Source organism: Helianthus annuus, chromosome 8 (genome assembly GCF_002127325.2).
Source record: "Helianthus annuus cultivar XRQ/B chromosome 8, HanXRQr2.0-SUNRISE, whole genome shotgun sequence".
NCBI lineage: Eukaryota > Viridiplantae > Streptophyta > Magnoliopsida > Asterales > Asteraceae > Helianthus > Helianthus annuus.
The window spans coordinates 37,884,980-37,908,985 of record NC_035440.2 but is presented as its reverse complement, the minus strand read 5'-3'; the positions used below and the strand labels follow the sequence as shown (position 1 = coordinate 37,908,985).

Sequence of the window (24,006 nt, the reverse complement as noted above, 5' to 3'; positions counted from 1 at the left end):
TCACATTGTTTTGCTCGGCTTAAAATTTTTTCAAAAAATCTTCAAAAAAATTCCCCCCATCCCCACACTTGGGATACATTGTCCCCAATGTATGGCTTGGGAGGTTTTGATCACTACTTCAATCAACATCCACAAAAAGCTTCTCATCTCAAACCCCAAATTTCTTTTTTTTTTGTATTTTTTTTTTCTCATTTTATATTTGTTTTTTTTTTTTATGTTTTTCATTTTAACACAACACCACCAACCAACCAAACCCAACAATCAATCATATGATCAATCACCACCCATCCTCCCACCATAATCAACATAACCAACAAATATATACAAACTATACACGAGAGAGAATACCACCTGATCAATAATAACGCGGTCCTGGGGGCCCAAAAATAGACGACATCATATCGCTCCATTCTCCAAACCCGAACGAGCCGCTACTGCTTCCCTCTTGTTGTTGTGGTCCCTCTTGCCGTCTTGGATCAAGCCACTGAGAATGGTGGAGTTGTGGAGTCGGATACGAAACGCTGCCATCATACGGTGGCAATGAGGCATAATCCACATGTTGTGGATCCTCAACCACCGGCCTTCCGGCATGCCAATCCGCATGCATCCGCCTCATCTGATCATCGTGATATCGGTTATTCATTTCCACCTCCTGCGAATATGCGTGGGTCCGGTGCCATAATTCATTGCGGTCGAAGCTATGTTTAAGCGCCCGCTCAATACTAGCGCTATTCCGCGTGCCTTGATCAAATAACGACCTCTCCGAACCCGACCAAGTATCAAAGATGGCCGCCGGCGGCCGTTGGCTCTCGATCACCTCCTGCATTGAACCACTATAAGCCCACCCCGGCTCATATGGTTGCTGCGCATAGTCGTAAAATGTGCCACCATGACCACCATGAAAAGCCCCAAAACCAACATTTGCACCACCCGTTGGCTCGTCTGCGTAATCATCATCCCCACTCGGAATTAACTCTTCATCGCTTTCAGGTTCATCCGGTTCTCCCGGTAACAACTCCCTTGCACCTAATTTCAACGCCCTCCACCGTTGACCCTCCGATTTCAGCTTGTGATAACGTTCAGACGAAGTGTATGTCCAAACGTTTCCCAACCTATCCAAAGTAAAAGGCAAGTGCCTTTTCGTTAAACCGCGGTCTTCAGATGTGAGTGCCTTCTGCTGTTTCATTAAGCCCGTTATGATGCGGCAGTACGGGACAATGTCTCTCCCGTATTTGTTCCGGCATATCCACAAATGGTGCATAATCAGGTAGCGTATTGGAAACCGTGGGGACCCGTGCATCAATGAATACAGAACAGGTATCTCTGGAAACCTCACCTGTTCTTTATCCCCTCTCCTTGGGATGACATTAAGTAAACAGATCGTATGCAAGAGCTTGGCTTCTATCTTCAGATTTTTTCGGTATAACACGCCACCATACCTACCGGGCAAAAACAAATCCGCCAACATACTGTTCCATGTCACGTGCTTCTCGGGTTTGAGCAATAAATCATCAAGCGTGGGAATCATGTACTCCCTAGTTGGAAGGCTATCATATTTTCCCAACTTCTTCAACGTATCGAATGACATTTCAACTGGTACCCCATGTACCGTCCCAACCAACTTCATTTGTGATGGCCTGTGGAAGTTGTGACATTTAAGCGTTGCCATCCACTCCTGAATCTCAGTCAAAAACAAATTGCTCTTATCCTTATCCCAACACTTGAGTGCTCCTTCCCAACCCAAAGCACGGAACTTGTCATACACCCCGAACTGGCCCAACTGAGGCTCATCAACATCTCTTTCACAGATGAATGCGGCCGCTTTATTCTTTAACTTGTTCATGCAGTCGTTATACAGAGTTGGCTGCCAAATTTCGGGTTGGTCATCCAACGACCCCGAATTCCACACCGGTTTATCTCTTGGGTCTAACTGCATCTCTTCTTCTTCCTCGCTTTCGCTTTCACTAACCCTACCCAGATATTGCCTCTTCTTCGATGGCTGCTCCTTCTCCTTGCCCTTGCCTCTTGACGAAGACGAACTTGAACCCGGCTTTTCCTTTGTCTTTGCCATTTCTACACACATGAAGAAACAACAAAACAACACAAAAATTAGCATTCTCTCCACAAATCATCCCCACACTTGCTTGTTGCCATGGTTGTAGATTTTAGTGAACCCAAAATATATCAAGAATTTTCAAAAATTGGGCATGGTGTCTCTACAATGTAGAACATCCCAAAAGTTCACTACTTTAACCATATTTCCTACATCTACAACCATCAACCATGTTCAATAACAATTTCATACTCATATCCTAGCAACAAACAAGTGGGCAAGAACATATAACCTAAATCACCTTGTTTTTCACAATGCATCTCCATAATATAGTAAAATAAGTGTTCATACCTTGTTTCAAGATGAGAGGATGCTTGTGAAACTAAAAATCCAAAAACCCCCAAATTATCTCAACCTAGGGTTTCAAACTTCGACCCCAAAACCACGTTTTCTCTGAAATTCCTCCTCACAATCACGAAGCTCGTGAAAATTTAGCCAATTTAGACCAAAACTCCACTTGATTTGGGCAAAGATTGAGGATTTTATGAAGAGAAGAAGGTGGAAGAAGAACTATGAAGTTTGTGGGGTCTTTGGAGAAGAAGAAGTGGAAAGGTGAAGAATGAATGAGTGGTTAGGGTATAATGCACGTGAATATGATTGTTTATTTTCGGGTTTTTTATATATATATATATTTTTTTTTATAAACACGGAACTGAACCGACGGAAACACATTTGCTGCGTACCGTAATTTACGGTCTCACCGTAAATTACGGTGAGACCTGGATGACAAAAATGCACCGTAATTCAGGCTGTTTCCACCGTAAACCTCACCCAATTTTTTCACCACCGTAAATTACGGCATTACCGTAATTTACGGTAAACTCTGGGCTTCCCTTTTCACCGTAAAACAGGAGGTTTTCACCATAAAATTCAAAAAATTTTTAACAACCACCGTAAATTACGGCTCCACCGTAATTTACGGTGGACACTGGGCATGTCCATTTTGGTAAAACTTTGAAGTTTATGTGACTAATTTTTTTAGATTTTTAAAATTTTTCGATTTTTTTATGTTTTTTTAATTATTTCAAAAACTTGGAAAATCACCCTACCCCCTCAAAAATCCCGTGTTGTCCTCAACACGATGTAAGAGCAATTCGCGACCCGAACTTCCCCACACTTGTTTCGAACACGGACTTCGAGGAACTATGGCAATTATGCACTATACAAACAAAACAAAACACAACTACTATGTACACTATCACCAAACCTGGGCCTCTTACGATTGTTCCTCCTCAACCGGGCGTAAGATGTAGCCCGCTTTGTCAAGCTCCAAGTTATTGATGTCATTTCCTTCCAAGTATGGCTTCAAGCGGTGACCGTTCACCGTTTGTTGTTTCAACGTTTGCTCGTCTTGGATATCCACATCACCAAATTGCCCAACTCGTCGAATAACATACGGACCCATCCATTTACTTTTAAGCTTGCCCGCAAACATTTTCAACCGAGAGTTGTACAACCAAACCTTCTGACCCACTTCGAACGTTTTCTTGCGTAACTTCGCATCATGTACTTTCTTTAGCTTATCCTTATAAGCCGATGCGCATTCGTACGCCTCATCTCGAATTTCTTCTATCTCGCTCAATTGTAATTTCCGCAACTTACCCGCCTCGTCGTAATCCGCATTAACTGTCTTGATCGCCCAATGCGCCCGATGTGCCAACTCCATAGGCAAATGACAACCCTTACCATACACCATCCGGTAAGGTGTTGTGCCAATCAGAGTCTTGTAGGCCGTACGGTACGCCCACAAAGCATCATCCAACTTGCTCGACCAATCCTTTCGGTCCGTTCTTACCGTTTTCATAAGGATCTCCTTGATTTGCCGATTGGACACTTCGACTTGTCCACTCGTTTGTGGATGGTAAGGTGTGGCGACTCGGTGATTCACACTATATCTCTTCAACAACTTTCCAAAATTGAAATTTTTAAAATGTGAACCACCATCACTTATTATCACCCGAGGTACACCGAAACGAGAAAAAATGTTGGATTGCACAAACTTACATACAACGGAATGATCGTTGGTCCTTGTGGCAATAGCTTCAATCCATTTCGACACATAATCAACCGCAACCAATATGTATAAAAACCCATTTGAGTTTGGGAAAGGACCCATGAAGTCTATTCCCCAAACATCAAATACCTCCACTACCAAAATTGGTTGCAACGGCATTTCATCACGTTTCGAAATGCTTCCCATTCTTTGACAATTGATGCAATTTCGGGCATACTCACGAGCATCCTTGAAAATCGTGGGCCAATAAAACCCACTCGATAACACCCGATAGCCTGTCTTATTCCCACTAAAATGGCCCCCACATGCGGATGAATGAGCATGGGTCAATATCTCTAAAACTTCAGTTTCGGGAACACATCTTCTTATCACTTGATCAGCCCCGATTTTGAACAAGTCGGGTTCGTCCCATATATATTGCTTCACTTGACTAGAAAACTGTTGTCGTCTCTTCTTAGTCCAATGATTTGGAATCGCACCCTTGGCCAAATAGTTAACATAATGAGCATACCAAGGGGCAACATAAGTAGAAACGGCCAACAATTGTTCATCGGGGAACCGTTCATTGATTTCACTTGCATCATCTACACCTTCCAACGGGATTCAGGACAAATGACCGCGACAACATTCTCACATCCCTTTTTGTCTCGGATCTCAAGATCAAACTCTTGTAACAATAAGACCCACCGAATCAACCGCGGCTTTGCATCCTTTTTCTCCATCAAGTACCGAACCGCACTATGATCCGAGTAAACTACTACCTTGCTTCCCCAAATATACGAGCGAAACTTATCCAAAGCATACACCACCGCTAGTAACTCCTTCTCGGTTGTGGTGTAATTAAGTTGCGCTTCGGATAAAGTTTTGCTTGCATAGTAAATAACCACCGGCTTCTTGTCAACCCGTTGACCCAAAACTGCACCAATAGTGGTATCGCTTGCATCACACATTATCTCGAACGGCTTTGACCAATCAGGTGGTTGCAAGATAGGCGCCTTGACCAAATGTTCCTTCAAAACAGTAAACGCTTGCATACATTCATTAGTAAAGTCAAACGGGACATCTTTTAATAACAAATTGCATAAGGGTTTGGTGATAACACTAAAACCCTTAATGAAACGTCGATAAAAACCCGCGTGTCCCAAGAATGACCGTACACCCTTAACATTTTTAGGAGGTGGCAATGATGAAATTACCCGTATCTTTGCCTTATCCACCTCCATCCCCCTTTCCGAAATCACATGTCCCAACACAATGCCCTCTTGCACCATGAAGTGACTTTTCTCCCAACTTAGCACCAAATTTTTCTCAACGCACCTTTTTAAAACCTTTTGCAATTCGTTGAGGCAAGCATCAAAAGTAGTGCCAAAAATGGAAAAATCATCCATGAACACTTCGAGCGACTCTCCAACCATGTCCGAGAAAATACTCATCATACATCGTTGAAAAGTTGCCGGAGCATTACACAACCCAAACGGCATTCGCCTAAAGGCAAAGGTGCCGTATGGGCATGTGAAGGTGGTCTTGTGTTGGTCATCCGGGTGTATGGCAATTTGATTATAACCCGAATACCCATCTAAGAAGCAATAATATTTTTGACCCGACAATTTTTCAATAATTTGGTCAATAAAAGGTAGCGGGAAATGGTCCTTAGAAGTGGCGGCATTCAGTTTTCGGTAGTCAATACACACCCGCCATCCGGTAACCGGTCGGGTGGCAATTTGTTCACCACTTTCGTCCTTGACTACTTGAATGCCGGCCTTCTTAGGCACAACTTGGGTGGGACTCACCCAAGCACTATCCGAAATCGGATAGATGATTCCCGCATCCAACCATTTAATTACCTCCTTTTTTACTACCTCCCTTAGGTTCGGGTTCAACCGCCTTTGAGCTTCTCGTGTCGGTTTGGCATCCTCGGTTGTGATAATTTTGTGCATGACGATAGATGGACTAATTCCTTTAAGATCGGCAATCGTCCATCCAATAGCACCCTTGTTTGCTTTTAACACCTCCATCAAGGCTTGCTCTTGTGCCACTTCCAAATTAGAGGCAATAATGACCGGCAAAGTATCATTATCCCCTAAAAATACATACTTCAAGTGGCCGGGCAAGTCCTTGAGCTCTAACTTTGGTGGTTCCTCCAACGATGGTTTTGTATCCGAATCGATTTCCACCGGTAGACCCTCGAATTGATGGGTCCATGGTGGTCTACCTTCTTTCATCGCCATAACATCTTGTGCCTCCTCTTCAACCCGTAGTGCATAAGCATGTACCTGTTCAGAAAAGTCACACAGGCAAATATCCAAACCATCCTCCTCATACTCATGCGGGTTGCATCCATCTACTATGTCTGCCATAAAACACTCATCAACACCGTTAGCATTAGAATTGTTAGTAAAAACATTCAAACGCATTTTTCGATTTCCGAATGCCATATCAACCGTACCAAATCTACAATCGATAATAGCATGTGCGGTGCTTAAAAATGGCCGACCCAAAATTATGTTCTGTTGTTGTTTAGGGTCCGCCGATGAGTAGTCCAAAACCAAAAAGTCCACCGGGTAGTAAAACTCATCAATTTTAACAATAACATTTTGAACCATACCCCGGGGCAACTTATGAGACAAATCGGCCAAAACAACCGTCGTCTCCACCCTTGCTAATGGACCAAAGTCATATTGGTCGTATAATCCCCCCGGTAAAATGCTAACTCCGGCTCCAAGATCTAGCAATGCCTTAGCCATTTGAAAATTACCAACTTGTACATTAATCAATGGCGTGCCTGGATCTTGGAGCTTAGGAGGAAGCTCCCCATTCAACACCGCACTCACTTGCCCGGTCAAATCTACCCGCTTAGGCACTTTTTTCTTGTTTTGCCTCTTTTGTGTGCATAATTCTTTTAAGAATTTTGCATAAGCGGGAACTTGTTTTATTGCATCAAGAAGTGGGAGATTTATTTTAACTTGTTTAAACATATCCCACATTTCCTCTTTTTGAGGACCCCTTGACACAATAACATTTTTCTTTCCCGGGTCAAGTAAAGCCGATGGGAATGGCACTTGACTCAGTTCACCCTCAATCTTTTCACATTCATTCTTTTCACTTTCACCCAACCCCGGTTTTTTAATAGTTATTTCTTTTGGTTTAACCGGTGAAAGTTCATCATCACTTTCCATTCCCGTGATGTCCTCAACCACCCCCTCGACCAATTCGGGTGACAAATTGGCCTTAAACTCTTTACCACTTCTTAACACACTAACATGGTTAATATTAACATTACTTCGTGACGAACCATGTGAAGGGTTTACCTTTGTGTCGCTTGGAAGTTGACCCTTACCTTTCTTTAGTTCCGCCACATCGGTTGCTAATTGCCCCATTTGAGTCGTTAGTGACTGGATGCTTTTATCGCGAACCTCATCTTTTTGCATCCGCACTTCATCAAGTTGATTTCGCTTTTGCATTTCCAATTGCATGCTTTTAAGCATCTCCATCACCTCATTTCCACCCGAAGATCCCCTTTGATCTTGACCCGTTTGGTATTGTTTTTGATACCCTTGGTTATTTCCGCCCCGGTACCCACCTTGGTTATTATAAGATGGCCGTGAACCAAAATTACCTTGGCTACCTTGAAAATTTGGGTTCGCTTGATTTGACGGGTTTCCATATCTAAAATTCGGGTGATTCCTCAACCCGGGGTGGTAGGTATTAGAATTCATGTTGTTGTAGTTCCTACCACCTCCTCCTTGGCCTTGACCTTGGACCGCATGAACTTCCTCATATTGCCCTTCCAACATTCCTTGGCAATTTTCAGCCGCGTGACCTATTTCATTACACAAAGCACACACATCATAAATTTGATTAGTAGTTTGAACATTACCTTCATCTATGGCATGCACTTGTGGTCGGTTAGTTGTCGGTCGGGCTCTCCTCGAAGCTTGGGCTTTCCTTTTTGATGTAGTTGCCATACTCTCCAAAAACTCCCAATCTTCATTCTCATAATTCGTTCCAAATGTCCCTCCGGTGATAGACATTAAATCCCGTGCATCTTCGGCACTTAACCCCTCATGAAAAGCGTTCATTAACTCCCATAACTCAATCCCATGATGAGGGCAGTTTTTAATCATCATGTTAAAACGCTCAAACGCCTCATGGAACATCTCACCTTGTTGTTGTTGAAAGCTTCTCAACCCCTTCCGCGCATCATTAGTCTTTTGGGCGGTATAGAATTCATCCAAAAAGGTTTGTTGCATCTCCCCCCATGTATATATTGATGCCGAAGGCAAAGTGTAGAACCACTTCTTTGCCTTATCCTCCAAAGAAAACTGAAATAAGACTAACTTGACTTCATCGGCCGAAAAACCTTGACTCCCAAAAGTGTTGCAAATTGAGTCATAGGCCTCTAGATGGAAATACGGCTCCTCCGTTGCTAACCCTTTATACTTCGGTAAACTTTGCAACGAGTTTGTTCTTACTTCAAAAGTTCTCCCTTGGTTGTTGTGAGGGATAACCACCGGTGAGGGGTTTTGAGTAATGATTGGCCTGAAATGTGCCTCTATTCCCCTTGCTTGTTCCCTAAGATGTCTTCGTGGCACACCATACCTACCTCTCGGAATAATCGGCCCATTCGGTCTTGGTACTTGCCCTTGTGGTGCGATCGGTTGTTGAAACTGTTGTGGTCGCATCGGTGGGCGCTGAGGCGGTCTTTGAAATGGTTGTTGGTGTACATGTTGTGGCCGGACCTGTTGCAATGGAATCGGTTGTGGCATTGGTGGCCCTTGTGGTCTTGGCCGAATGTGTTGTGGTATAAGTTGTTGATGTTGCATTCCACCAACACTCGTCATCCCTTGAGATTGACTTTGAACATACCCAAAATCCCCTTGATCACCATAATCTCCATAACCGTACCCATCATCTTCATACCCCTCAAAGTCTTCGAATCCCTCATCATAACCACCCCCTTGAATTCCTGAAGTTTGCCCAAATGGAATGTTTGAATACTGAAAACCCGATTGTTGTGGTCTAAAGGATGGGGTAGTATGCACAATAGTTGAATTGGGTGCAATTGTGAAGGTAGATGATGATTGACCCGTAGTTGGGGGAAAGAAGTGAGATAATGGTGGGATTGTGGTGGATGGATCGTAAGTGATGGTAGGCTCATTTTGAGTGGTGATTGGTTGAGTGGAATTGGTTGGTGTAACTCCAGCGGTGGTATTAGGTAATGTAGTGTTTGGTGATGGTTGGGTGGAAGTAGGTATAAAGGATGAGGTTGTTTGACTGGTTGTAAGTGGAATCTGAGAATCAGCCATGATGTTTCTCGGTGTAATGGGTGAAGTAGGTGAACCAATGATTTTGTTTTCTCTCACTAAAACTCGGTTTTGTCGTAGCGTTCTTTCAATTTCCGGATCAAACGATAGCGGTGATGACCTGTGAGAGCCTCTAGTATGCATACACCTCAAGTACCTGCACACTAAACACAACCAGCGTAAACCCGAAAATAACAAACAAAACTATTAAACTAACACACGTTGCGCACTACTCCCCGGCAACGGCGCCAAAATTTGACGTGATGTCGTGGGTCACGCAAATTTAATCCCTAAACAACTGTAGTTAGTGGTAGTAGGGTATCGAACTCAGGGAGTATGTGGAAAATGTGTTGATTGTGTAGCTTTGTATTTATACTAAAATTAAACTAAATTGCAGAAAATTAAAATGCAAGATTGTGGATTGTTGTTTTGGAAAACTAGATTAAGAACTAATTCAAATCAAAGTTGGTTGTAAACAATTAGGAGAAAACAGTGATCACCCTAGGTTTCAGTTTCTTCGAACAGTTGTGTGCAATTTCACTAGAAAGAGTTACATAGACATAACTCGTGTATGTGTGATTGAAGTGATAAAAGGGAACAAAGTACTCGGATTAGATAATGCGAGGTTGTTTCCCGATGACCTATTAACCAATAACCAACCCTAACCCTTCCCGTGATATCTCGGTTGCCAACGGCACCAAGAACGTACGATCGAGACTAGAAATTGTAATATAGATTAACACGCTACAATCAATCAAACATACACCATGACATTCAAGCAACACAAGATATCATTCTAGAAATGCAGAAATTTAACACACAAAAGTCTTAGAAACATTCACCTAAGATGATCACCGAAGAGTTTAGCCGGACATGGCTCGGTGAATCATCATCAACATTAATCTAGTGTTCATACGAATTAAAAACACAAACCGAATGTTTAGAATTGTTCACAAAGCAAGCCAATACTCCAAATTCGCCTCCCAAGTCTCCAAGAACCGTCAATGATGAGATAATACCAAAAGACACCCAAAAAACGAGTATATTGTGGCAGTTACACATTTCACGTTCAGGCACCACCGTAAATTACGGCTCCACCGTAATTTACGGTGGTCATCAAAGTGTTACGGTGAGTCAAGCCTGATTTACGGTGCAAGAATCAACCAAAATCATGTCTACCGTAAATTACGGTAGGACCGTAATTTACGGTACTCAGCAGCCTTGTCTCCTTTGTTTCGTCTTGTGTTCTTCTCTCGACCCGTTTTCCACCAAAGCATTCATGAGCTACCTTTTATCCATCTCTTATCTCCTAATTCGCACCTGAAACATAAGCATCGTAGTTATCTAATCCTAGATAATTACACGGCTGAATGGAGGATTATTTCATGTTTTAACATACTTAAGGGTTGTCCAAAGGACCACCCGTCAACTGGCAATTCCAGAATATAGTCAATAGTCCCTATAGTTTTCTCCCACAATTTGATCCAGAACCTGTCCCCAATCCGCCAATGAGCTATGAAAACCTGGCTGAACTTCATCAGTTTGGTGAAGAACTGATAGGCACTGGGAATAGGATCAGGGAAATTGGGGAGCAGATTTCCTGGAAGTATGACGAAAGGGAACGTCACTACTGAACTGCCAGTAATCCAAGAATAATGGGAAGGGTTTGGAAAAGTTTGTTTGTATTATAACTAATACAGTAAAACTTACTCTGTAAAATGGGCAATAAAACAATGTAAGATAAAAGGTGTGTATTGAAGCAGGTATAATCTATAAAACAAAACAGAAGTCGAGAAAATCGACCATTTTGGTTATAAATATGTGTTGTGAGGATTTATGTGTTTATGTGTAATTGCTTTATTATATTTAACTAGCAATTATTTGACACTAATAAATTACACTTATACCAATTATCAGATGGAAAACGCTAGTAATGAACCAGTTAATGAAGAGAATCAATCTGAGCAAAATCAGGAAAACCAATACATGACTAGAGAAGATATTGAAAATATCATCACTCAAGGGATAGCCAATGCTATTCCAAAAATCATGGCTGCTGCTAGGAAACCTATTGAATCCCAACAAATCATTCCTAGTAAACGTACTCAGGAAGATAATTTTAGCCATAGTGTAAATGGAGGCGGCAATCATGATAACAATCCGCAACAGGCCCCACTCCCTAAGAAAATGAAAGCTGCAACGCCTGGTTGCACCTACAAGGAATTTCTTGCCTGTAAACCAGCAGAATTTGCAGGTAATGAAGGGGCAACTGCAACACTGCGATGGTTAGAGAAAACCGAAGCAGTAATTGCAATAAGTAAATGTGATGAAGAAGATCAAGTGATGTATGCATCAAATCTGTTCAAAGAAAGGGCGCTAGAATGGTGGAACACAGTACTACAAGCAAAAGGAAGAAGAGTGGCCTATGCGATGAATTGGGAAGAATTTAAGAGTCTTGTCGAAAGAAAATTCTGTCCCGAATACGAAAAGGAACAAATGGCAAACAAGTTCTTGAGTCATCGTATGATAGGCGTCGACTGTCGGGGATATACTTCGACATTCTTCGAATATGCGAGAGTGGTACCTAACCTGGCTTCGCCAGAACCAGTACTCATTTCCCGTTATATTTGGGGATTAATCGGAGAAATCCGTAACATCGTTAAAGCTGCGAGACCACGCACTATTGACGATGCTGTAGAGTTAGCTAACACCTTAACCGATGAACTGGTACGCACAAGAGAAGAAGATCGAAAGAAAGAATTGGCTCAAAAGATTACCCAAGGATTTCGTATGGGTAATAATAACCGCTTCAAAAGAAGAGGAACAGGGCAATCCTCATCACCTCCTGTCTGCAGAAATTGCAATAAGAAACACTATGAGCAATGCAATATAGTTTGCAACTTTTGCAAGGCAAGAGGACATCGTGAGGAGGATTGTAGGAAAAAAACCAGAATTTGCTATAACTGCGGAGAAACAGGGCATATTAAACCCGACTGCCCTAAGCTAGTCAAAACCGCAGATAATAAAGGCAAACAAGCTGAAGGGACAACCAAGAAAAATGCTCGCGCATTCCAGCTGACCACTCAAGAAGCCGAACTCATTCCAGATGTGATAGCGGGTACGTTCTTAATGCATAACGTCTATGCAAAAGTATTATTTGACTCTGGTGCAAACCAAAGTTTTATTAATACTGCATTCTGCCAAGCTCTTAACCTACCTTTAACTACCCTTAGCCAGATTTTTACAGTCGAAACGGCAGATGGAAATTCTGTCAACATAGACAAAGTTTTGCAAGAAGGAAAGATAGAACTATTAGGCCATAAGTTTTCTGCAAACCTGTTACCTATGAATTTAGCCGGATTCGATGTAGTATTAGGAATGGATTGGTTAGTCGCCAACCATGCTCGAATCCTGTGTGATAAGAATTCCGCAGAAATCCGTACCCCCACAGGAGAAGTAATCTTAATTACAGGAAATAGACCTCGGAAGCCACTGAAGTTCATTTCAGTAATGAAATTGGCTAGTTATTCAAGGAAACAAGAAATGGTGTATATGATTTCTGTAATCATTAACACTAAAAGTAAGGAACTCCAGGACATCCCTATAGTTTCAGAATACCCAGATGTCTTTCCAGAAGAATTACATGGGTTACCACCGGATAGGGAAGTAGAGTTTAGAATTCATCTAATTCCAGGTACTACACCAATAGCTAAGGCACCTTATCGATTAGCACCTACTGAAATGCTAGAATTGAAAAAGCAGTTAGATGAATTACTAAGCAAAGGATTTATACAACCTAGTTCATCCCCTTGGGGTGCACCAGTGTTGTTTGTGAAAAAGAAAGATGGGTCAATGAGAATGTGTATCGATTATAGGGAATTGAATAAGGTTACAATTAAGAATCGATACCCACTACCTAGGATTGATGATCTTTTCGATCATTTACAAGGAGCTAGGTATTTCTCTAAGATAGACTTAAGATCCGGATACCACCAGTTGAAAGTGCAAGAGGAGGACATACCTAAAACTGCTTTCAGAACTAGGTATGGTCATTATGAGTTTACAGTCATGCCCTTCGGATTAACAAATGCTCCAGCCGCATTTATGGACATGATGAATAGAATCTGTAAACCATACTTGGATAAATTTGTAATCGTGTTCATTGACGATATACTCATTTATTCCAAAAGTCAGGAAGAACATTGTGAGCACCTGCATGCACTCTTAACTTTATTAAGAAAAGAAAAGCTTTATGCCAAATTCTCGAAGTGTGAATTCTGGCTGCAAAAAGTACAATTTTTAGGTCATATGGTGAATCACGAAGGAATTCACGTAGATCCTGCTAAAATAGAAGCAATTACTAATTGGAAGATTCCACGAACGGCTATGGAAGTTCGAAGTTTTCTAGGATTAGCTGGATACTATAGACGATTTATTAAAGACTTCTCTAAGATAGCTGTACCTTTGACTAAGCTAACTTGTAAGGCAGTTAAGTTTGAATGGGGACCTAGACAAGAGGAAGCTTTTAGGATTCTAAAGCACAAATTGACGAACGCTCCAATTTTAGCTTTACCCGAAGGAACCGAAGATTTTGAAGTATACTGTGATGCTTCAAAATTAGGATATGGATGTGTGTTGATGCAACACAAAAAGGTAATTGCGTATGCCTCTAGACAGTTGAAAAAGCACGGGGAAAATTATACAACTCATGACCTAGAGTTAGGAGCCATAATTTTTGCCCTTAAGATTTAGAGACATTATCTGTACGGAAGTAAATTTACTATCTATACAGATCATAAAAGTTTAAGGTATATATTTGGGCAAAAAGAGCTAAATATGAGGCAAAGAAGGTGGATGGAAATCCTAAGTGATTACGAATGTGATATTCAATATCACGAAGGAAGGGCAAACGTAGTAGCAGATGCCTTAAGTCGTAAGTATCATGAAAAGCAAAAACGAGTCCGTGCTCTTAGGTTAAATCTACAATTAGATTTAATGGAACAATTGAAGAAAGTTCAGGGAACGGCAATCAAGGACGATGCCGAAGGAATGAAAGGTTACCTAAAGGAACTAGAACAAGGAAAAGATGGAATATGGAGATTCCACAAGAAACGAATTTGGGTACCTAAGCAAGGAGAATTAAGAAATAAAATTTTAGAAGAAGCACATAAATCTAGGTATACTGTACATCCAGGAAACAAAAAGATGTACCAAGATTTAAGAAATAATTTCTGGTGGATAGGAATGAAAAAGGACATAGCTGAATATGTAACCAAGTGTCTTACCTGTTCGCAAGTTAAGGCCGAACACCAGAAACCTTCAGGACTACTACAACAGTTAGAAATGCCTGTATGGAAATGGGAACTCATAACAATGGACTTTGTTACTAAGTTACCCAAAACCAGAAAAGGTAATGATACTATTTGGGTAATTGTGGATCGATTAACCAAATCAGCTCATTTTCTACCAATGAAGGAAACCTTTAGCATGGAAAGGTTAGCCAAGTTGTATGTAGATGAAGTAGTATCCTTACATGGAGTCCCACTCTCCATTGTATCGGATAGAGATAGTCGTTTCACTTCCCGTTTCTGGACAAGTTTCCAGGAGGCAATGGGAACTCGACTCAATTTAAGTACTGCATATCGTCCTCAAACGGACGGACAAAGTGAAAGGACGATACAAACAATGGAAGACATGCTCCGAGCATGTGTAATTGACTTTGGTGGTAATTGGGATAACCATTTATCATTAATTGAATTCTCCTATAACAATAGTTATCATTCAAGCATCGAAGCTGCACCATTCGAAGCACTGTATGGACGCAAGTGCAGAACTCCCGTTTGTTGGGCAGAAATAGGAGAAAGTCAATTATCAGGACCAGAGATTGTGCAAGAAACCACTGACAAAATAACACAAATCAAGGAAACACTGAAAACTGCTAGAGATCGTCGGAAGAGTTATGCATACAATCGCCGCAAGCCATTAGAATTTCAGGTAGGAGACAAAGTACTTTTGAAAGTTTCTCCTTGGAAAGGAGTGGTACGATTCGGTAAGAAAGGAAAACTGAGTCCAAGATATGTTGGACCATTCCCCGTGATCCAACGAATATGACCAGTAGCTTATCGTTTACAACTACCAGAAGAATTAGCTGGAGTACACGATGTGTTTCATGTATCCAATCTCAAGAAATGTCTATCAGACGAATCCCTGGTAGTACCTCTTCAAGATATAGAGGTGAATGAAAAACTGAAATTCGTAGAAAAACCCCTACAAATAGAAGACCGGAAGATTAAGTTTCTCAAACATAAACAACTAGTGCTAGTGAAAGTCAAATGGGAATCCAGGAGAGGACCAGAGTACACTTAGGAACTGGAATCAGAAATGAAGCGAAAGTACCCTCATCTATTTCAGTAAATCTCGAGGACGAGATTTTTCTTAAGGTGAGGAGGATGTAACAACTGTCACTAAAATCAATAATTAGGACGATAATTAGTCAATAAGAAAACCCTAATTGAGACACCCAAGTAATTCTGCATTAGCCCTAAAATTTTCAGAACAATCGGAATCAGGATCAGGGCCCCTAAAACTCAAGGGGGGCAAACCCTAGTTGAATAATTATCTAAATTATACGTTGCTTAAAGCTGATTGGCCAAAATAGTTGATTCATGCAAGCTAGTCCCGAGCCTAGGCAGCCTATAATTAGACTGCTTAGCTTACGGACTGTAAGGGATCAGGCATACGGTCCGTAAGGGAGTCCCAAAAATTAGTATAAATAGCCGACCTTGGGACTTGAACAATGAAATGAAAACGACGTAAGAATTCTGTCTGTACGTCGAGTTAGCAGAGAATAATCGCAATAAAACACACACGAATCACGAGGTGCAGCCGCAATCAGGGTAATAACTCGATCGCTATTACGATTCAACGTCCGATCGATTATAACTATCCAACGATTGTTTGAGTGCTGCTCAAATTGAGCTGATACTTTGTTATTCATTGTGATTTCATCTTGAATGTTTGAGTGCTGTTCGAATCGGACTATGCTCTATCATTTCGTTGTGAATCCATTGAATTATTAAGTATTGCACTTATTAATTGTTGTGAGGGTTTAATCTCGTGAATTGACGTAACTGCTGAATTAGTTACTAACCCGTTTGTGTGTGCATTGTTAATTAAATTAGGTTAATCACAGGCAAATCAGTAAGGCTTAAACTCTGCTCGTAAAATCTGCAATGTGAGTCATTCTCTTTTTATCAACTGTTTTACAAAACTCCAAGTTATTTTCAAAGTTATAATTACAGGGATTAAGTCTATGTAATCACCAAGTTACAGCCGATATGTGGGGTTTTGTATACATTACTTATTTCCCGTCACACTTGGACAACGAGTTAGCCAAGGGGTGATCTGACCACAGTCACAGACACCATTTGGACAACGAAATAGCCAATGGGTAGTCGAGTGACAAGTACTGTGGGTAGTTGGTTTGATATCAGAAACATTGTAATTCCCGTTAATACTGTAAATTATAACAAGTGTGTCGTTTTAATAAACTGAATGATTCACTCAGTATTTCCCTGCTGACAAAACCTTTTTCAAACATGTTTCAGGTGATCTGTTGTGAGCAAGGAAAAGTGCCGTGGAGCACTCTCAGCTTAGAAAAGTGGCTCAATGTAAATAAATAAAAGGAACATGTTTTGAAAAATAAAGATTTCCCTGAGAAATCACATTATTGTAAAATACGGGAATTTATCCCTACATTATGAAACGGGCAGTTTAAATTATTGAAAGATCCTGTTTTAAAAGTCTTCCGCTGTCGCCTAAATTAAATACCACGGGATTTCTGTCCCGCGGCTCCTAAAACGGGTCAAACCTGGTAGGGGGCCGTGACGGCACTCTTTGGCCTGACACGTTGATCTCGAATATCACCTCACACGTGATTGTTTCACTATGAAACTCGTCAATGTTGTCTTGGTCCGCACCACTTACCGACGTGCAAACTGATTTTTCCAAAATTCGATAAATCATTTCTGATTAAAATTAATTTTGGTAAACGACATTGAGGTAAAGCATGAGTTAATCTGACATCGGGAAATCGTTTTTTTTTTTTTTGGAAATACCTTTGTGTTTTTAAAATTTATCATAGTTTGTTGATTTTAGGGGGAGTAATTCCAAAAATTTGAAAATCCAAAAACATCGAAAAATTTCAAAAACACAAAACCAAAAATTTGAAAATCCAAAAACATCGAAAAATTTCAAAAACACAAAAACAATAGAAAATCAAAAATGAGTTTCCTAGCGAGAAAAAGAGAAAATGATAGTACATCAGTGGTCTATCTAAACCTGTTTGAACTGAATGCAAAATGAACGATAAGCAGCTCTATATAAGATGTATCGGTAGACTCACAATCATTTTAAAGTGTGCAGGGTGATATAAATCTTAATCGATTGAAGACTGTGTGGGAACCATTCATTGGCATATAGTCTTAGTACCGAAATTTTGTTTGAGAGATTGCCGAGGTTCTGAGATATTCGGTCTTCATGCTGCTTATCATCTGGGTATCATGGTTGTATCTTTTACCGAAAAATAACGGGGACGCAAGTCTAGATCTTCCATGATACCATACATACGTGTACATATTGCATTCGACCTCAATAAGTGATAAACAATCACATGTCCCTCAAATAAGTGATAAAACATCACATTTATCTGGGAGTCAAGTTCGTCTCTATGCTGTACGAAAGTACTGACCTGTTCACGGACTTGCTCCTGTGCCTTCATGCATCGAAAATCAAGTTCCTCATCAATAAGTGATTCTATCACACAGGGATTGTTTTCAAATCAAAATAAGTGAGTTTCTCACATTCTTTTATACGGTCAGACAGATGATAATCAGTATACTCACCGGTAATATGAACCCTCGTGCATACCTTGATACGGGAATGTGTCGTGTGTGGATGAACACCGGTCTGTAAGTATAAATCATACCTTAAAGTATCCCCTCGCCATGATTACATCTGATAAGTTGAGCTTAAGTGGACAACAATACCGATAATCGCTATAGGATGCTTATCTAAATGTTAATTAATTGAACAAAAAGAGCGTTTTGACATGACCGTACACTAATATGATTCTCTTACCCTCGAAACTCGCAAAAAGAATGTCTGTAAATATTTATTTAATGCTTTCAGTTTCTGCATCTTTGTATAAATTTATTTACTGCTTTCTGTTTTTACATTTGAAATATTCAAAAATACCAAAAAGATTTTAGGTGTGTTTTAATATAAACTTTATAAAAACCAAAAAGATTTTATTTCTATCTTATTTTCGATTGTACAATATTGGAACTCGAGTCTATCCTACCCAAAATCCTGATTGTAATCCTGAAAACAATTGCACCTTCATAAACAGTCGAAGTTGACAAGTTTTGAAAGTTAAAGAACTAAAATTGATCATTCTCTAAACTTTCAAACTGTTGTCGGTCGGTGTTTGATTGAGAATGGTCACACGTGTGTCATTTGTTTAAATGTTAACTATATTCCAAGCGGTTGTTCTCATTATGCGTTTAGATTTCTTGCATGTGCAGATGCTAAAGGCGAGGAGAACATGTTCGATGACAAGCTTCGGAATGAAGACACGACGTGAAGGCACTCAAAGGATAAAGATGATAGAGTTGCCGCTGACCCTTCATCAACACCATAAGGATCTAAAGAATTGAAGATCAAAAGATTCACGAGCATGACTCAAAGGAGAGTTCATTCTAAGGGGGAGTTTGTTAACATACTTCCTAAATGAAATGGGGAGTTTGTTGATACACTTTCTTCTTACGAAGCGTGAAGACTTTGAAGATCCTCCGACATGAAAGACACAGAAGACGAACAATCACAGAAGACGAACCATCACGAGTAGCGTCCAAGGGGGAGTTTGTTGATACACTTTGTGTGGACGCGACTCGGCTCGGTTCGACTTGGTTTCGACACGGTTAGGTCCGGTTCAAGCCCGACGTCACGACATTCCTCCGTGTGCGCCCCAGAGTTCGACACGCGAAGCACGGAGAGCCGCGACCTTTCCCGCCAACACATCACCATGACATCACCATAGTGATGTCATGATGATGTCACTATTTTGTCTTATGTGGAAATTGTGAATTTGTAAAGCAAATGACGAAACACTTTTGTGTTTCGTCACCTTTGTAATGGGCATAGCCCTGTTTCGTCGCCTGTTGGGCTTCTTCAGGCCCAATCTTTGGCCCAAAGGTGTTTCGTCGAGTGCTTTTCTGTTTCGTCATGTTTTGTGTCTGTTTTAGTATAAATAGCTCTCATAGTTTCTGTGTGAAACTTGGACGAGTGACGAGAGCCGACACTTTGAGAGAGAGTCTTTAAACATTGTTTGTATATGTTTCTGGTTGTACTCATCCCTAATCAATAGATATTGAATCTTTTGGTTACGCGTGTGTTTTACACTTTGTTTCGTTTGCACCGTCACGGGGATTCCGCACCCGTTACCGTGTTTGTGATAAACAAGGATAGGTTTACGTTATCGATCCACTGGAAATGTTGATGCATTTATTGTCTATCGCCTTCGTCAATTCGAGTCGTAGTGAAAAGCCGGAAGAAATCAAGCACATAATGTCATAATTAGTTAGAAATAGCAAGGTGGCGTTTTGGTAATTAATGAGAATTCTCATTAATTCCAAGGCCTATAAATAGGATGTTGATGACATAAGTTTAGAAGTTAAAAAACTCTTGGAAGACTTTAGATCTCATTTTGTACATTTGGTGATTCAAATTTAGAGAGAGAAAGTCTAGAGAGAGAAAGTCGTTGTAAACGTGAATCTTGTACCGGATTTGTCATATCTTTCAATAGATTCTCGTTACTAGTACGTTATTGTGTGTTCAGTCACGCACGTTCACGGATTCCGCACGTGAAACGTTCGTTACGCAATCGAACGGCGTCAAAACCGGTCCTACAAGTGGTATCAGAGCTAGGAGCTCGATTGCACGATCAAACACATCGTTTTCGTACTAGATTTCAGCTGATTCAGATCCGATTTCATCAATTTCTTCATCTTCTACCTATTTCTCACGTTTTTTTCGGAAATTCGTTAAATTGAATGTGATTTCACGGTCCGATTCGTCTGAATTTTAATATGTTGTGCGAAAATACGTGAATTACAACCCTACCAAGTTTCAAACCCAAACTCCTAGCCATTTAGGAGTAATCGAAGAATTTCGGTTCAATTTCGTATCATATTTTCAGGTCCGCTCGTAAGATCTTTGACAGGTTCGCTCATAGGGTAAAAAAAAAAGTTCGCTTATTTGATTTGAGATGGTTCGCTCCAAATTACTGTTGTGGTCCGCTTATTAATCAAACAGATTCGCTCATTCGGTTTAAAAAAGGAGATTCGCTCATAGGTTGTTGATTTGAGATGGTCCGCTTATTTGTCAAATAGGGTCCGCTCCAAATGTCAGAATAGTGGGTTCGCTCTTTTGTCATCTTCTTCACGTGATTGTCTGATCATTACTGATTGTCGGCAGGTTAATTGCCAGCCCATGTTCACCGCCCATACAATTGCCGGCCCAATCAAAGCAATCGATGTTTAAGTGTTTGTCGGCTGGTTGTCTTTATTGATATCACGTGAAGCTATTAGACGACCCAATAACCTTCCTGTTGCCGCCCATTTAACCATTTGTCTGTGGTTAAACAAGTCCCTACAAGCGGCCACTAAACAAGCGGCCTAATCAAAGAAAGCACTCATAAATGGCCCATGTGATAAAGTCATGTTGTCGGCTGAAGTGTGTAAACAAGAGGTCCAATGATAGTTCATGTGTCATAAATATTGCCGCCCATTAAAAGTAATTGGCCCAATCATCCGTATTTTGGTTCGTGTGTTGTCATCGATCAGTGTAGTGTGTTGTCAATGTGCTGCCCCATTAAAAGTAACAGCCCATTAATCTGCCCACTTGTGAGTGATAGCACCGACCCACTACCATTTGTGGCCCAATCAACAGGTGGTTTAGTGACATTGTTTGGCCCCATAGTTGTCGACTAATTGTGAAGCCCAAAGTGTTCACATTATCTTGTCCATCTTTAATCATAGCCAATCGACATCACCGCCCACTTATTTGGAGGCCCAATTAAAAGTTGTCTGCATGTGAAGTCATATTACACCGCCCCTTGAAAGTCATTGTTATAAAAGGCCCAATCAAAGGAATGTGAATATAAAGACTGATATTGCATGTGTTGATTAATTGGTTGTCGGCCCAACCAATAATAAAGGTCCAATCATCGAACTTGGAGGTGATTCGAGGTGATTAGTGAAGCATCGGGCATTTGCCTGAGCGAATCCTCACTCGATCCGTTGTCGCCTAATCTTTGATATTCAATCGGATAGTCGTTTGTTTGTCTAAATTTTTGTTTTGATTGAAAACTCGTCTTTGAGAATCTTTTAATACCGAAGATGGATTCTGAAATCTATATTACACTGAACAAGTTTGAAAATTTTACAGGTATCAAGGGAGAATCAACTGAAGAATTGATCAAAAGGTATATCGAGCTGTATTGGGAGATGATGAGATTGAAGATAACCAAGACTAATGAGGAATGGGTTGACAAGTTGGCAAATGTTTTACCGGGTGATATGTGGAGAACGTATTTGTTAGATTTGAGGAAGATATATTTAGACATGAATTTGAGCTTCTTTATCGAGAAGATTGAAGAACGAGAACTTGAACTCCGAAAGAATAATGCAGCAACTGATAAAGTAGAATTCAAATCTGAGGAAAATGTTCGAGAGGAAGAGGAGCAGGTTAAAGAAATTTCAGCTATCAAGGTGGAGAAGAAAGCTGAAGTTGAAAAGATGACAGAGAAGTGCTCAAATTGTGAAAATCTGAAATCCGAAAATGCCAAACTCTTGAGGGATTTAGAGAGTTTGACATTAGAAAACGAAAATCTTAAAAATTCAGAAAATGTTTTGAAAAATCAAAAACAAAATTTAGAAAATGAAAAATTAAAAATGGAAAAAGATTTTCAAAGTCAAATAAAAATTCTAGAAGATGGGAGAGACATGTTTAGTAAAAATAACGTCGAAAAGCAAAAAATGATAAATTCTCATCTTCAGAAGATTATTCAACTTGAAAAAGAAGGAGAGCAAGCTCGAAAGAAAATCAACGAGCTTGAAAATAAATTGAAAGGTTTTGTGACTTCTTCAGCGTATGTGAATATTCCATGTTCAATACCGATCAATTCTGTTCCAATAAGTGACAATGTCACAAACTTTAACAATGTCAAAGTTGAAGATTGTGATGAGAAATCTGATGATGTAAATGAAAAATTTGAAAAACAAAAATTGTTTTTAGAATTAAAAGAAAAATTCAAAAATACTGTTTTGCGATCTACTGAAATAGGTGAATGCTCAAAGCAAAAACCTGTTAAGAAGATTGTTGAACAAAAACAAATTGTTGAAAAGTCAAAAAATGTTCAAAATAAAAATAAAAGCTCATCAGATCAATCATCCAATCGCAATCAAAAAGTACAAAAATTGAAAACCGAAAACTCAAAAATTGTTGGTAATAAGTGGTGCAGGTTTGACCACAGTGCTCAAATGCCAAATCAAGGATACAAGAAGAGAAATGACTACCACAAGGCAACTCAATGTTATGATCTAAGTGTGTGGTATGAAAATGGTATACGTTATGAAAGAGAGAAGAGGTATGATAACAGAGTGTGTTACTCTTGTGGCTATCAAGGACACATTGCTGTTACCTGCCAGAGACAGAGATTTGAGACGAGAAGATGCTATAATTGTCAAATCAAGGGACATATTGCCAGAGATTGCCCGAGAAGATCGATGGGAAGATCAAGGGTTGAATCTCAAAGAATGGCAAAGAAACCAGTCACTGTCAAGCCCAAGGAACTGAGAGTTTCAGACCAGAAAGTCAAAGAACAGAAGGTCCAAGAACCTAAAGTTCAAGAAAAGAAAGTGAAGCTTTCTCAATGGCAAAAAGACAAACTGCGAAAGAAGAGGAAGAAGGCCAGAGAATATCTGGAGAAGATTTTGTCCTCGGGTTCATCGGACAGATCGAATAAGAGTTCTGATGAATCGACTCCCTCGATTGCAAAGTCAAGCAAGACGAATTCATCGGATACAAATTTGTGGACAAAAGAAGAAGGGAAGAAGAAGAAAATGGTCGGCGATGAATCTGACAGGTCAAAGTCAGACAAGCCACCTTCAGGCGATGATTCTGATTCGTCAAAATCAGAGGAGCCACAAGTTGAGCTCAAAAGTGAAAATTCAGTTCCGCCAATGGATGACACAAAACTTTCCTCCATTGCGAACTGAAAATTTTAAACAAAAAGATGGTAAAGTGAAAATTTTGAATCAATTGTACTCTGAAAAGAAAGAATTTGATGTCGAAAAGGCTTTTAATGGAAAAGTGAAAAATATTTTTGGAAAAATGGTTGAGGGAAAGGTTAAAGGGGTTAAAGAATTTTATGAAACAAAAAGGAATGTTTAAACCCCGAGTGAAAATAACTCAAATACACCCAAGGCTGGTCAGGCTTGGGTGCCTGCATTCGT

The 24,006-nt window shown here is 40.3% G+C and overlaps 3 protein-coding genes and 1 non-coding gene across 4 annotated transcripts in view; 2 read left to right on the top strand and 2 right to left on the bottom strand.

Moving 5' to 3' along the window:
- Window positions 1-202: 202 nt before the first annotated feature.
- LOC110872699 lies at window positions 203-2,652 on the bottom strand. The gene is made up of 2 exons (XM_022121561.2): window positions 2,405-2,652; window positions 203-2,073 (listed from the first exon to the last, which is right to left on the bottom strand). Exon 2 carries the CDS (start codon window positions 2,069-2,071, stop codon window positions 356-358), a length of 1,716 nt encoding a protein of 571 aa, XP_021977253.1. The 5' UTR covers window positions 2,072-2,073; window positions 2,405-2,652; the 3' UTR covers window positions 203-355.
- A 677-nt stretch (window positions 2,653-3,329) lies between these two features.
- LOC110869905 lies at window positions 3,330-6,466 on the bottom strand. Its single transcript, XM_035975968.1, is given in 4 exon segments — window positions 3,330-3,794; window positions 4,248-4,744; window positions 4,747-5,890; window positions 5,984-6,466. Coding segments are annotated over 4 exon segments (2,478 nt in total). The 5' UTR covers window positions 6,356-6,466.
- Window positions 6,467-8,222: 1,756 nt separating this feature from the next.
- On the top strand, window positions 8,223-8,328 carry LOC118481525. Its single transcript, XR_004865734.1, has one exon. It is a non-coding gene; the product is annotated as a small nucleolar RNA R71 (small nucleolar RNA).
- Window positions 8,329-22,113: 13,785 nt separating this feature from the next.
- Window positions 22,114-24,006, top strand: part of LOC118480948 (ribulose bisphosphate carboxylase large chain-like) — a 52,507-nt gene continuing 50,614 nt past the window's right edge. The window contains exon 1 of the mRNA XM_035975967.1: window positions 22,114-22,236. Within this exon, the coding sequence (XP_035831860.1) occupies window positions 22,114-22,236 (123 nt within the window). The remainder of the gene's footprint in view (window positions 22,237-24,006) is intronic.

Bases quoted from the DNA above. Each gene is read 5' to 3' on its own strand.
- LOC110872699 (XM_022121561.2), bottom strand. From the start codon at position 2,071: ATGGCAAAGACAAAGGAAAAGCCGGGTTCAAGTTCGTCTTCGTCAAGA.